General features: G+C 34.0%; 1 protein-coding gene across 15 annotated transcripts in view; it reads right to left on the bottom strand.

Annotated features, from left to right (window-relative positions):
• Positions 1-1544: 1544 nt before the first annotated feature.
• The window catches only part of LEPR (leptin receptor), an 80344-nt gene continuing 68137 nt past the window's right edge, over positions 1545-13751 (bottom strand). For 12 of the 15 annotated variants that reach the window (XM_074334870.1, XM_074334871.1, XM_074334869.1 and 9 more), the window contains one exon: positions 1545-5465. In XM_074334870.1, coding sequence (XP_074190971.1) covers positions 4638-5465 — 828 coding nt within the window. In that variant the 3' untranslated portion in view covers positions 1545-4637. Of the gene's footprint in view, positions 5466-6259; positions 8372-13751 lie in introns of those variants that run through there. The other 3 variants (XM_074334878.1, XM_019731890.2, XM_074334877.1) reach the window with 1 other exon arrangement.

Genomic DNA, 13751 nt, shown 5'->3' with positions numbered 1-13751 from the left:
GTGACAAAGCACATGTTTGCATATCACTGTAAATCAAGATTACTTAAGAAACTAAAGAATTATACTAAAGAGCTCTTGATGTTTAAAATGAGTAATTTTTCATCGCAAATAGCTACAATTCTAGAAAGAATTTGTGTGGGGTGATGTATTGAGTAAGTACCAGAGAGAGTAAGAGTAAGAAGGAGAGAACTGCATCTAAAATATTTTGAAATTCCTTCCAAAGGCAGGGTATTAGGTTTGTAAGAATTTTTGAAGACACAAAGGCTAACAATGGATAAACTATTTACATAAACTACAAGGATTACTTCTTTATATTTTCAAATCTTTGCTGAAAGTAGTTATCATACAGTAGATAAAATAATCCTAAAATAACTTAAATTCATAATGATTCTATTTGGACTTTCTATGTCTCAAAATTCTGACATTGCTTATGATTCATAATTACAAAAATAAAAATATTAACCATCATAATTTATACTTTATAACTTTAGGAACATAAAGAAGAATTAGGATAATTAAATTTTATAGAACAATTAGTGATACATATCTCAGCACTTGTTTATAAGATTTATTAACATACCAATCGTGACTAAAAAGAAGGTGTTAACTGCATACCAACTACTTAATGACAAGTTTTAAAAGTACAATATCTACAATATAAGTGTATCACTACAAAATTAAGTATCTTCCAAGTTTTTCTCAGTTCCGGGTTTTTGAATGAACATGTCATTTAAAACATCCTGTCAGTGATCCTCACGAAATTGAATTCAATGCCACAGATCTTCAGCATAATTAACTTAGAAAACTAGACCTCAGCAGCTTTCCAAAATAAAAATTAATTGATAAACTTTGTATCAAAATAATTCATTCAGTATAAAAACCCATGGAAACCACTTCTTGATGCTCATACAAATGCATGCAACGTCTCAGTTCCGGTACAGACCTTTGTGTTGTAAGTTGCTCTTCCAACATCATGAATAGGTGCAGGAGTGCTTTACTGTTTTAAACTAGTTGGTCAAGAAAGAGTAAAACTATTGACTATCTAGTTTCCTTTTAGCGCTAGTTCTTCCTTTTTTTTTTTTTTTTTTTTTTTTTGGTAACTATGTTTAATTTTATTCTCAAATGCAACTTCTTCTAATCATATTAGAGTGGACAATTTTAATTTTGTGTTTGAAATTTTTGAGAATGTGTTTTCTCAATAATGGAAACTTTAGAAGAGTTTGTAACCATCAAGATGACACTTGAAAGATGAAAAGTAGAACAAATTTCTTTTAAAAATGATGAGAAATAATTTGGAGAGAGGACTTTTTTTAATCCCCGTCCACGTGACACATGGTTGCAGTACGTCATGATCCATTTAGCACACTGTCCAAATCCACATGAACACCTACACACAACTCTTACAGGCTAGTCTGTACACTGTACCAACCAAAGTCGCTTTGGAATCTGGAATCAATTTGCGGGGGAAATATATCTTCCCTCTGCTTTTGGGTACCTAAGATGGATATTCCTAAGGGAATATGACCACATGTTTGATATTTGGAAAGAGGAAATTGATTTCATTGGAAAGGGATGAGAGGAGGTAAAAGAATGCCATGATTGGGGTCATAAAACCTTATTCTAGGTCCAGGATGACACACTGATTTGGGAATTTTATCCATGACTTTGTATTACTTGAGACTGTGCTTAAAAATAATATCTGTTCCTATTCCTTGTGTCAATATATAGTTCATCTCTAAATGGGAATATAGGGCTCCAAAATAAGACCTCTACTCTTACTGATAAGTGTACCTTGATTTTTTTTCTCTTTGTTCTTGGGGGGTTTAACCTAGGAAACCTATCATCTCATTAACCCTTAAGAATGATTTACCTTCAAATAATCTGTTTAAACTTGAAGCCATAGTTCAAATTATTAATTTCTGAGTTTCTTTTCATGAAGTTCACATTTATAGAGACTGATTAGTAGCTTGTGTTGCAATTTAAGGCCTTTAAATAAAATATTCAAAATTCCCAAATTACCCTAAATTTAAAAATCCAAAGCCATAGTTCAGGTCCTCTTTCCCTTAAAATTTCTTTTCCAGAATCTCCGGGAAGAAATGGAGAGTATCTGACCATTCTAAAGTATAAAACAAAACATTCTAAATGTTACCTAAGGTTTTATGAAAATCCGCTATTTAATGGCACATAATTTTCATAAAGACCCAATAATATATAGTAATATACAGCAAAATGAACTTTCAAAGTGAAAATCAGAGTCCTAGCACACTGACAATAAATATGCTCTAAATCTATACGTACCAATAGGCTAAACTGTACCACTTCAGCCCTCTCCATGAAAGAAAGCCCCTTGGAATTTCATTATTTCTGAAATGCTTTGTTTTTGGAACTGAAGCTGCACCAGGATGGTTTCAATAATCTCAGGGTGATGTGCTGTCACTAAATTCCTTTAACTCAGACCTGCAGCATTCCAGTGGTCCTGGGACCTCTGAATTCACTACAGCATCCACAGAGCATGGTGAAGCCTTGTGCTAACTGCACATGTCAGTTTCTCTTCCACGTTGTTCTGGGTCCCAGACCACAGGCAGATGTTGTGTCTTACGTGGTGGACATGCTCAGTCTTTTGTCTCTAATGATATGCAGAATGGGGCAAAATGTAATTTCCAAACACTTCTATAGTGTACACTAAATTAAATGTCTATATTCTATGAGTGACATTAAAAATAATGGTCCATTTTACCAAAACTTCCATATATGTAACCATTTATTTCTTCTTCTGAATTGGTAAACCACTTAAAAATCAGTGAGAAAAATATTTTTTTCCCTCAATTTGTGTTTGTATAGAACTAAAGCTTTCATACCACACTAATTATTCCATGAGTCGATATGGGCCCTCCATCTTTCTCTTCTAAGAGGATTATCAATTGAAGTATGTGAGATTCTGAGACACGAAATGGATGGATGGATTGATTTCTAAGTGGCAAGTGTGAAGAGATATCTGTCAGGTAGGGTCTGAGATCTTGGTTATTGTTTAGAACTGCTCATTTCATATGGCTACAACTGGAATGGAGATGGCCTGTAGGACGTTACTTAAGGTAACAGTAAAATCAGCAGAATCCCCTCTGGAAGTACGAAACTGGTAAGATTTAGCAACCCATAGGCATATTTTTGAGGACTAAAGTATTTCTTTTGATGATGTTGATAATATTCAAATTCTTACTTATTGCCATTAAACGTCTATCTGTGCAGGTTTCTTAACTTAGTTTGTTGCCCAATAGGCTGTCATTCTGGTTTTTTTGCCACACCAAAAAGCTGAAATAAACAATAAACTTTAAAGTCTTTAAAGGTAAAGACAGCATCTGTGTAATTCTCACTTAATTTTCATGCAGTATTACATTTCTACTTAATACACTTTATTTGATTACACATTTTATTTGATTACACACGCACACGTGTGTGTGTGTTTACCGGATGGCAGTGTAAGGTATAGGATAAAAACACAATCACTAGCATTGAAAAAATCTGGGTTTAAATCTAAATTCTGGTTCCATCTTCCACTAACCCTACAACTTTGGGCAAATTACTTAATCTCTTAACCTTTAAAAGGGTTCTAATAGTAATACATGTTTCATACAATTATTTTAATAATAAATTGAGTTAAAATATGGAAAGTATTAGCACAGTGGTGGGTTTACATATAGAGAGAATGCTAAGTGAGAAAAAAATTGTGTGCATGCAAGTGGGAATGGGGGAAGACAATGATTCCAGAGTGACACACAGGAACATTCAGCAACCTAACTGTATCCGGATTCTCTCTGGATCAGAAAGTAACCATTTCAACATGTTTTATAGAGAAGAATTAAGACAGACATTGTGTTTTTCCAAAAGTGCTTGTGCTGTCCTCAAAATACTGATTGTGGGTATTGCCGTTCTAGTAAGCGGTTTCATTCTATGGTACACATCTTAGATTTGATACATAAAGATTGACTTGTCAATCTTCACAAGTATATCCAGGGCTAAATCCACTATCTGCAACATTTAACGGAGTGCCTAATACAGAGTAAGTGCTCAAGGCAAGTTTGTTAAATTGAAAAACCTTCAGATAACACAGTGTAGTAGCACAAAATACAAATACATCACATATTTTAAAAATGCACAAGGATGCCTAGTAAGTATAAGTGTGTGTGTCTGTGTGGGTAAATTAGGGCAAAACAAACACAACTCAAGGTAAAACAATCACGCTCTTGAAAAACAGTTATATCTCACAAGTGTCAGTTTGAAGTCTTCTTTCAGGTGTAGGTGTAATTCAGATTAGCTTTTGCTACACAGGTGTAATGTTCACAAACGATATTTGTTGGGCTTGTCTCTAGCTAGAAACAAGTCACTGGAGACATTCCCACTGCAGCTGTTCAGAGAATCATTAGAAGAGTCAGTCTAGATGGCTAGGCTCGTGAAGGCTTTCTCACTTTTTTTTTTTTTTTGCTTGTAATACTGAGTGAGGACAGATAACTTTAATTTTAGAACAATCATTTTCAAATTTGACTCAGTCTTCTTTTCTCTCCCCTATCCACACCTATAGCGGAATATGTACACTTTATATGACTCATTATAACATAATCTGAGATGTTTCTTGATTGAAATTAGACAGTTAGATCACACATCTTGTTTTCCATTATCTTCTGAGTCTGAGTGGAACAAGTCTGAAACTGAGGCAGGTAAGATACAAAAGTCTTCTGACCAGAAGTTCCTAAGTTGAAGGTATTTTCTACAAGGTGAGAGCAACTGTCCTGGAGGATCCTGTAGCCAGTGAATAAACAGTGGGCTGGGAATGGGCACAACACACTTGACTCATCAGTCAAAAACACATCACTCTCTCTTTTTTTGATTGAGGTGACCCCTAAATAATAGACAGATTTTTCATCATTATTTTCTTCAAGGAAATTTCCCTCAAGTTTCAAAAGTTTATCCAGTCCTTCTGAGAATGTAAGGTGTGGTGAAATTATATTGGGATGCTGATCTGATAACATAAAAAATGCCTGTGTTTCTATCTCCCATGAGCTATTAGAGAAAGAATCCTTTGACAGAGAATTTCTGTCAGAGAAGCATTTGCTGACTGAGCTATTTATAAGCCCTTGCTCTTCATCGATTTCAATTGATTTGGAGCTGCTGAGCAGGGTAGCATATTTAACAGAGGGTTCTCGCCTGCTTTCATCCTCACAGGTTATCTTGGTGCTCTCGGCCTCAGAGAAGTCAGCACTATTGCACTGGTCAGTAATGCAAATAGAACCCTTTTCAAGATCCGGAGTTGTCAAAAGTAGAGAGACCATAGCTGTTGGTGCCTTCTCATCTTTAGTTTTCCATGATGTATCAACACTGATATCTTCTGAAATGGTTTCAGGCTCCAAAAGAAGAGGACCAAATGTCACTGATTCTGTATGCTTGATAAAAAGATGCTCAAACGTTTCTGGCTAAAAGAAAAGACACATTTTAATGTTCAATTGTGGTATTTTTTTTTTTTTTTTTTTTTTTTTTGCTTCACTATGACATGTTTGCAGTAATGGAAGTGTGAAAGGTTAATGCTAAAGGACATTAAGTCAACCACAAATAACTAGTTTTGGACTGAAACAGCTATATCAAAAATTATAAATGAGAAGCAGTATAAGATAGTGTTCAAAAGTTGGATGAGACTGATTTAGGTTTAAGTCCTTCTTCTATGGCCATGGACAAGTACATTAACCTCATGCCTTTTAGCTTCTTTGTCTGTAAAGATGTGTTCAATACTTACTTCATTGTTGTGATGAGGAATAAATTAATAGTGTCTGAAAGTGCTTAGCTCTCAATAAAGAGTCATTATTGTAACTAGAAAGTGCTATCTTCTAAAGAATTTGTAATATTTTATAGCAAATTAGATTTCCCCAAACGAAAAATTTAAACATCTACTAAAAAAAGTAAATTGAAATAAAATCAAATGAGCAAAAGCTTCTCCAAAGATAGTTAAAATAACTACTCCATGACATAAGATGTGATATGAAGGTAAAATACTTGTGACTGCCTGTTAAGAACTTATCTGCCTTACATCATACTAAGAATCTGTTTTAGACTATCAGAACATAAGAATGAAGAATACCTATTTATTGAACACAATGAAGGTGAAAAAGATGATCACAAACTTTTAAAATAAAATTACTGTTTCTTATAAATAACTTAATATAAAAATACATACTATGGGACATGTGGAATGAAGACAAAGACACAAAACAAATGCACATCATACTTTTTATAAGAATGGTGATTACAGCACAACAAAAAATCCTGTCAAGCAGCTACAAATCAAGAATCTGTGTGCAAAATGCTCAACTCATACAATGTAAACATATTGAGAAAATAAATGCAAAGTAAAGAATACTGTGGACACATCACATTGAAAAATTAACAGCTAAATGAAGTGCTATAGAAAATGTGTTCAATTTGTATATCATTCACATAATTGAACTTTTGAATATTATAATTTTTAAACTAATAAAATGAATTCAGATTTATTGCCTGAAGTAACAATATACCCAGCTATTCTTCATAATGGCAAACATATTCCATATAAAACCATAAATCATTTAGCATAGTTTTGAATTCTTAAATGAAATATATTGGTGATTATAACCATAAAATAAATATACCGAACATTAAATATAATAATGGAATACACTTATATAGATATTAAAATACTACATAGTGACAAATGCCATGTTAACATAACCTTTTTACTTATTCTATAAACATATATGAAGAAAAAACTGTTCCTATACCGATTTTCTTTCTGATAGAAATCTACAGAATGCAAACTCGTGTATGTTCTTCAAATGACATTTGGCATATTTCATGCCCTCTAAAACTTCATAATTGGTAACTATTTATTGATACCAAATAATTTACATATCTTCAAATGCATTTAGATGGAAGACTTCACTAATAGTCAAAGAGAAATCACATGCCCACAAATATTATTGAAGCATATTTTATGACTGGGTCACAAATATTTATTAAAAGTGTATTTATCAAAAATCATTTCAATTACTATTTATATCTAATTTTTGAGATTTTAGAACAGTCTGGGAACACATTAAGTATGTATTCAGGTGGTAGGAATTAAAGAATGTCTGTCTAATTTCACACTTAGGTTTTAGATTCCAATGACATCTATTAAAAATCAATGAAGGGGGCAAAGGACACGTTTCTCCTGAATTTCAGTGTTTGGTTTTTTTTAAAATTCAAACAAAACTATGAATGAAATTTAAATACAAGTGATCCATATGTAGCCTAAATTTGATTATTTGGGCTCATCAAACAAAGACTTTGGTTCATTATGAATGTGAGCAACACAATTAGTATGCCTGATTCCTAGAAACAGCAAGTAGTCTTTTTCAGAAAGAAAAGTCCTAACTTCATCATGAAATATTTGTAAAAGCCCCAAAGAGTCTCCCTTGTTGCATCACTATCCACTTCCCTACCTGCCAGAAGCTTTGGGAGGCTCAGTGTATATAAGTTACATTTAGGCAAGAATTCCACAAAGAGGTTGAGTTGGAGGCCAATGTGTTTTCTGATGTGGTCAACTTGACCTAGATATGTCAGGGCATCCTGATATGAACTATAATTTCCATTGGCGTGTGACCAGGACAGACTGTAACTTGTGGCTTTCTTTGAAATGAAATGGACGTTAGCACTTGAGCTATTTTTGAGGCTATTGAAAATAGAAATTCCCGGATTGAGCAAAGTTAGCTATAAAAACTACAAGAAATTCAAAAGAACACCCAAATGGGTCAGTTTATAGACTTAAGTGTCTATAAAGGAATATAAAACAGAAAATTTTGGACATAAAAATATAAACTAAATACCTTTACTGCATTATGTAATTAGAGTCATTATATTTGCAAAGCTATGTGTCAGAAGTTGTAGTTTTCACCCAGTTACAGCATTGTTTACTATATATTTGATGATAGCTAATAGATATGTGGTAAGAGCAACAGTCAAAATTTTTTAATGTTTTATGATCAAGTGATAAATCAAAAGCCAGATATCACGAATATTACTTTTTTAACTTTAAATGACTTGAAAAGTAATTATATATCCAAACTGAATTGAACTTAGACCTATACCTTGGCCCCAAATGTACTTGTCTCTTTTTAGTTTTAAATCAACATAATCCATCATAGTTTAGTTCTCAATAGTTCAACCAATTTTTTTTTTTTTTTAGATTTTTTTCCCCTTCTTCCAAATGTAAAAATCTTCTAATACTCTATAGAAGTATTAGATGTTGGGAAGTTGATACATTGGGTTCATCTGTAGTGATCATGATTAGACTTCAAAGAATGTCCATTTTCTGTTTAGATAAAATAAAACAAAGTAAGAAAGCAAAATAAAAAATCACTCAGAAAACAAAAGATAAAAGATTTCAAAACATATTCTGTCAGACATGAGTTCTGGACTATAAATTCTTGAGTTATGTTACAGTAATGCATCTTTTTAGGAAAGGGTAAAATTTTTAATTAAATTGGCCTCTTCCACTTCCTTAATGCATGCCTTAATATCACACTCTAAGGACAGTCTTACTTACCCCAGAAAAGGAAAAACTATAGAGGAATAACAGACTAAGTAAAAGGAGACAAAAACAAAGAACTGTAAAAATAAAAAGGGGTGTGGGGGAACAACAGCAATATTAGATAGTTTGGAACAAGAAAAAGTGAGAGTAGAGCAGTGAAAACAAAAATTTTAAAATTAACAGAAAGAAGAGCTGAAATAGTGAAGAATAGAATCACAGAATCATTATCATGATTTTTTTAGTTAGAAAAAAGATCTAAGAAATCATTTGATACAACTATTCAACTACATATATAGCTATATGCAACTATTCAATAATATGTAGAGCTATATACAACTATTCAACAACAGATGCAGCTATATACAATTATTCAACTAAATATACCACAACTATACGAGGTCTGCCAATTAAGTTCGCAAACTCACCTTAGGAAAAATGCTACACATCTCATTGTTGAATATCACTATGGTCACCTCTGAAGTACTCCCTTTGGAAAGCTATGCACTAACTCCAGTGCCTAGTTCAACCTTCAAAGCAATTTTGGAACTCTTTTTCTGGAATGGCCATCAGAGCTGTCATCATATTACCCTTGGTATCCTGAATATCACCAAAATGTCTTCCTTTCAATATTGCCTTTATCTTCAGGTAAAGAAAGAAGTCATTGGGGGCCAGATCAGGTGAATAAGGAGGGTATTCTAATAGTTATTTGTTTACTGGCTAAAAACTCCCTCACAGACAGTGCCGTGTGAGCTGGTGCATTGTCGTGATGCAAGAGCCATGAATTGTTGGCAAAAAGTTCAGGTCATTTTCATCTTTTTCACGCAGCCTTTTCAGCACTTCCAAATAGTAAACTTGGTTAACTGTATCCAGTTGGTACAAATTCATAATGAATAATCCCTCTGATATCAAAAAAAGGTTAGCAACATCGTTGCAACAAGTTCATGAACTTAATTGTCAGACCTCATATACAACTATTCAACTATATGTCTAACTACATACAACTATTCAACCGCATATATAACTGTATACACCTGTTGAAATATATGTACAACTATACACAACTATTCAACTATATACACAGCTATATACAACTATTCCAAACACACACACAGGGAGAGAGAGAGAGAGAGAGAGAGAGAGAGAGAAATCATCTGATCTATGTCTCTCACCTTTTTTAGACAAAACAATTGAGGCTTAAAGTTACATAGCTAATTAGAGCAGAGTGAGAACCCTGACTTGGTTTTGTTTTTTGTTTTTCCCAGTCCAACAATCTTTCCATAACACAATAGCAGATGAAAAGACACCCCAAACACAAATAGGTAGAACATGCTTTGTTTTGCTTTTTTTTCCTACTTGCTGAGATAAAATTGAGCTGATTAATTATTCATCGCCTCTTCTGGTTCTTTATAACTCAAGGGCATATGCATAAATATTAAGAACTAGAAAATAAACAAAACTGAAGCCCTATTTTAGGGAACTGAAAGATACACTTCTAAGCTCAGTTATGAACACTTCTAAATAGAACCTTTAACTCAAAACTGCACCAGCTCTTCCACACTTATAGGAATGCCAGGGTGTTCTGTCTCAGATCTGTGAGGATGGTGTTCTTCCATAGGTGGCTGAGCTTCTTCTTTGGAGGCCTAGAGCAGGCTGAGGACTCTAGGATAGTCTTTGTGTCATAAAAACCCATTTTGTTCTAGCTTTAACACTCCTAAAGCAGGTTGTTAAGTGGAGTACACGCTGGTAAAAACTGGCATAAATGTAGACAACAAAAGAGCAGGGTTAGATTTTTTTAAATACAGATGATTTGGAATTAGAGGAAGAAAATCACAGATTAGGCAAAAATGCTAAAGAAAAGGGTAAAAAAATGAAAACAGTGTTTTAAACACTGTGAAATTTGAATTAGAACAAAAGCAAGGCTACGGTACATTTTCCTACAACAAAAATTTAATCTAAGATTCTGATCTTTATTTTTATTTCACTTTTTTTATTTTTCAAAGATTTTTATTTTTAAAATATCAAGAAAAATACTGTAGAAGAGTAATATAATTCAAGATGGCAGATTTAGCATATATGTTTCTTTCTCATTTCTGTAGAGACTGTTAGAATGAAACTACATGAATAAATTAAATATACACCCATAACAAAGAAGGTAATCTGAGAAGGCTAAAAAAGACTAAGATTTTTATTTCATTTTTTAAAAATGGAAAACAACTGGATGAGTGTAGACCTCAGATGAGCAAACCAGAACGGAAGCTGCAGACCAGAATGTTTACAGAGTGGGCTGTAGCTGAAGAGAAAGAAAGTTTGTCAGGTTGAATACAATAGAGATGGTGGATGACGAGATGGCAGGTAAAAACACAGGAAAAAATGAGAGCTGAGACTGAGAACTGGAAATTCTGCATATAGAATGGGGCTCTTCTACTCCACAGTTGCACATGGAAGAGCTTTCATAGGCAAATCACCTTCCACAGCCAAATTCAGATTTTGTTTTCAAAAGCAACTAAGGAGCTATCTGGGGAGGAACCAAGCAGCCATGGGGTGTTAGTTATTAGTGTCTGTAAGCACATCTTTCCTCATCCAGCCAGAGCCCTGTCTATCCAACCAGGACAACAATCCCCGCCTATATATATGCACTGTGCTCCCAGTCAGCCTGTCTATTGTTTCATTCTTAAATATGAAAGGAAAACAAAGGATTACTACCAGATATTAGGGGAAAGTCAGAGATAAAGAAAAAGAAAGGCCAAGACAAATAAGAGGAGAACAGGATCCTAGCAGAAATGGAGAATTCAGGGAATAAAAGAAAAGAGAATTTTTAAAACAAACAAGCAACGATCCTCTAATTGATATTTCTAGTAAGATTTAAGAAAACATTGCATGTACAAAACCAGAACAGAATACTCTGAAAAAGAATACTTGGAAATTTACAAATATAATAGCAAATTAAAGTTCAACAGAAGCACTGAAAGAGTAGGTTATGGCAAGTTCTCAATGTGTAAAACAAAAAGACAAACAACAGAGATGAGATAATGAAATATGGAGGATCTATGCGGGAGGGTGTCCAAAAGCCAATGAATACAGATTCTAGAAAGAGAGAACCAAAGAAACAAGAAGAGAAGAAATTATCAAAGTAATAACATAATTTCTTAGAATTGACAGAAGACATACAATTGAAATTGTCTTTAAATGATGACCAAGTAAATAAAAAAGACCTTCCCTAGACCCATCACTGAACTGTTTGTTTGTTTCCTTCAGTTTTAGAATTGTATATACCACAATTTGCCTATCATTCATCATTTGAGGGACATGTAGGTTGTTTCCACATTTTGACTATCATGAACTTTCATGTACAAGTTTCTGTGTGGACATATGATTTCACTTCTATTGGATACACATGTAGAAGTGGAATGTTGGGTCATATGGTAATTCCACGTTTAACTACTGAACTGCTAGACTATTTTCCAAAAGGGCTACACCACTTTACATTTCCACAGGCAGTATATGAAAGTTCCAATTTCTCCACCACCACTTACTATCTTTTTTTTTATTATAGTCTCCCTAGCTAATGATAAGTGATATCTTGTATTTTTTATCTGTTTTATCTAATGGCTAATGATGTTGAGCATATTTTCATTTGCTTATTGGCCATTTGGAGAAATGTCTATTCAAATCCATTGCCCGGTTTTGTTTTGTTTTTATTGCACTAAAACATATACTCTTATAACATAAAATTTACCATTTCAATTGTATTTAAATGTCCAATTTAGCAGCACTAAGTATCTTAAGCAATTAATTGTTAATATGGAATTGATGGCAAGAGTATCAGTTTGAGCCTGATGCACCTGGGTGTGACCCAAGGTTTCTACATGTACAGGCGGGATGAGCAAGACACGCTACGGAACCACTGTGAGCCTCAGTTTTGTCATCAGAAAATATAAGGCTATGAGGCTTATGACAGAATTAAATAAAACAATATGAATGTGAAAGCACAGAGCAGTCAGTAAATTTTCCTTGTACTCTTTATTTATACAACATGTTTCGTACGGTATTATTTTTCCCTAAAAAAGTAAATTTTAGTTATTTAGGAGATTAAAGCAGCGAGATGCAAAAAAGATACCGAATTTTAGAAGATTTTTATCATTAGTAAGATCTTTGGAATTATATTATTTTCCATTCTTCAAATATTCCTGTTAGATTCCAAAAACTGATTTATTCCTAATCATGTTATTTGTGTACCTGTTAAGCCCCAGTGCCAAACGAAGCTTTACCTTAAGGGCTGTTTGTGCCTAAAGAATATCTTTGTAGGATTATATAAAGTCAAATACTTGCTATGGTTTAAAATATCTGTCTTACAAATCAGGGCGTTCACACACCCACTGCAGGTAATTTAAAAATTCTTCACACTTCTTTAGTTTGCCAGAACCTGGCGGGAAATGGTGATATTTCAGTCTGCTTGTATACAGTGTCTGTCAGATGACGTGCTGTGGTACAATGCTCATCATCTTCAGGGAGCGTACATGAGACAGTGGGGTACCACGCAGTGGACAAGCATTCACTGACTCAACCTACATCTACCAACTGGTTCCTTTGTGTCAGGCATTGTCCTGGAAAGGGAAAGATCATTTGCTGCAGGTTCAAACTGCATGGTGCTGAGGTGGACCCGATCATTTCCCTGTCCTGGTAAACACTGAGAAACCATTTTCATGGTGGTTCATAGGGGAAATTTCAGAGAGAGAAAGTGTTTAGCTTCTTTCAAAGAAACAGTAAGATGGTTAGTCCCTACATGAATACGTACTTAGAGAGTGAAGCTTTACATCTTTCTATTGAAATAGATATTTAGATATTTTTGACCAAAAAACTCTCAGATTAAAAGAAAAAAAAAACCCTCACATTTAAGAAGAAATAGCTCCTCCTGACTCTTTGTCTTCTATTCTCCCCATGTTCCATTTGTGAGTGTGCTAAGGTCCTTCCAGCCACGTGGCTTTGTATTTATTCGCAGGAGGCTTTGCCTGTGTTCCCCTCCACCATAAAACCTAGTTAATGCCTAGTCATCTTCCACACTGTAGCTCCAACGTTGCTTTCCCAGCATTATTGGCAATAGTCACGACATGGAAACAACCTAAGTGTCCATCAACAGACTAACGGATAAAGAAATTGTGGA

This window comes from Rhinolophus sinicus, linkage group LG06 (assembly GCF_036562045.2).
Source record: "Rhinolophus sinicus isolate RSC01 linkage group LG06, ASM3656204v1, whole genome shotgun sequence".
In the NCBI taxonomy this organism is placed as follows: Eukaryota; Metazoa; Chordata; class Mammalia; order Chiroptera; family Rhinolophidae; genus Rhinolophus; species Rhinolophus sinicus.
The sequence above is the reverse complement of the archived record's forward strand: the minus strand, read 5'-3'. Positions and strand labels throughout refer to the sequence as shown.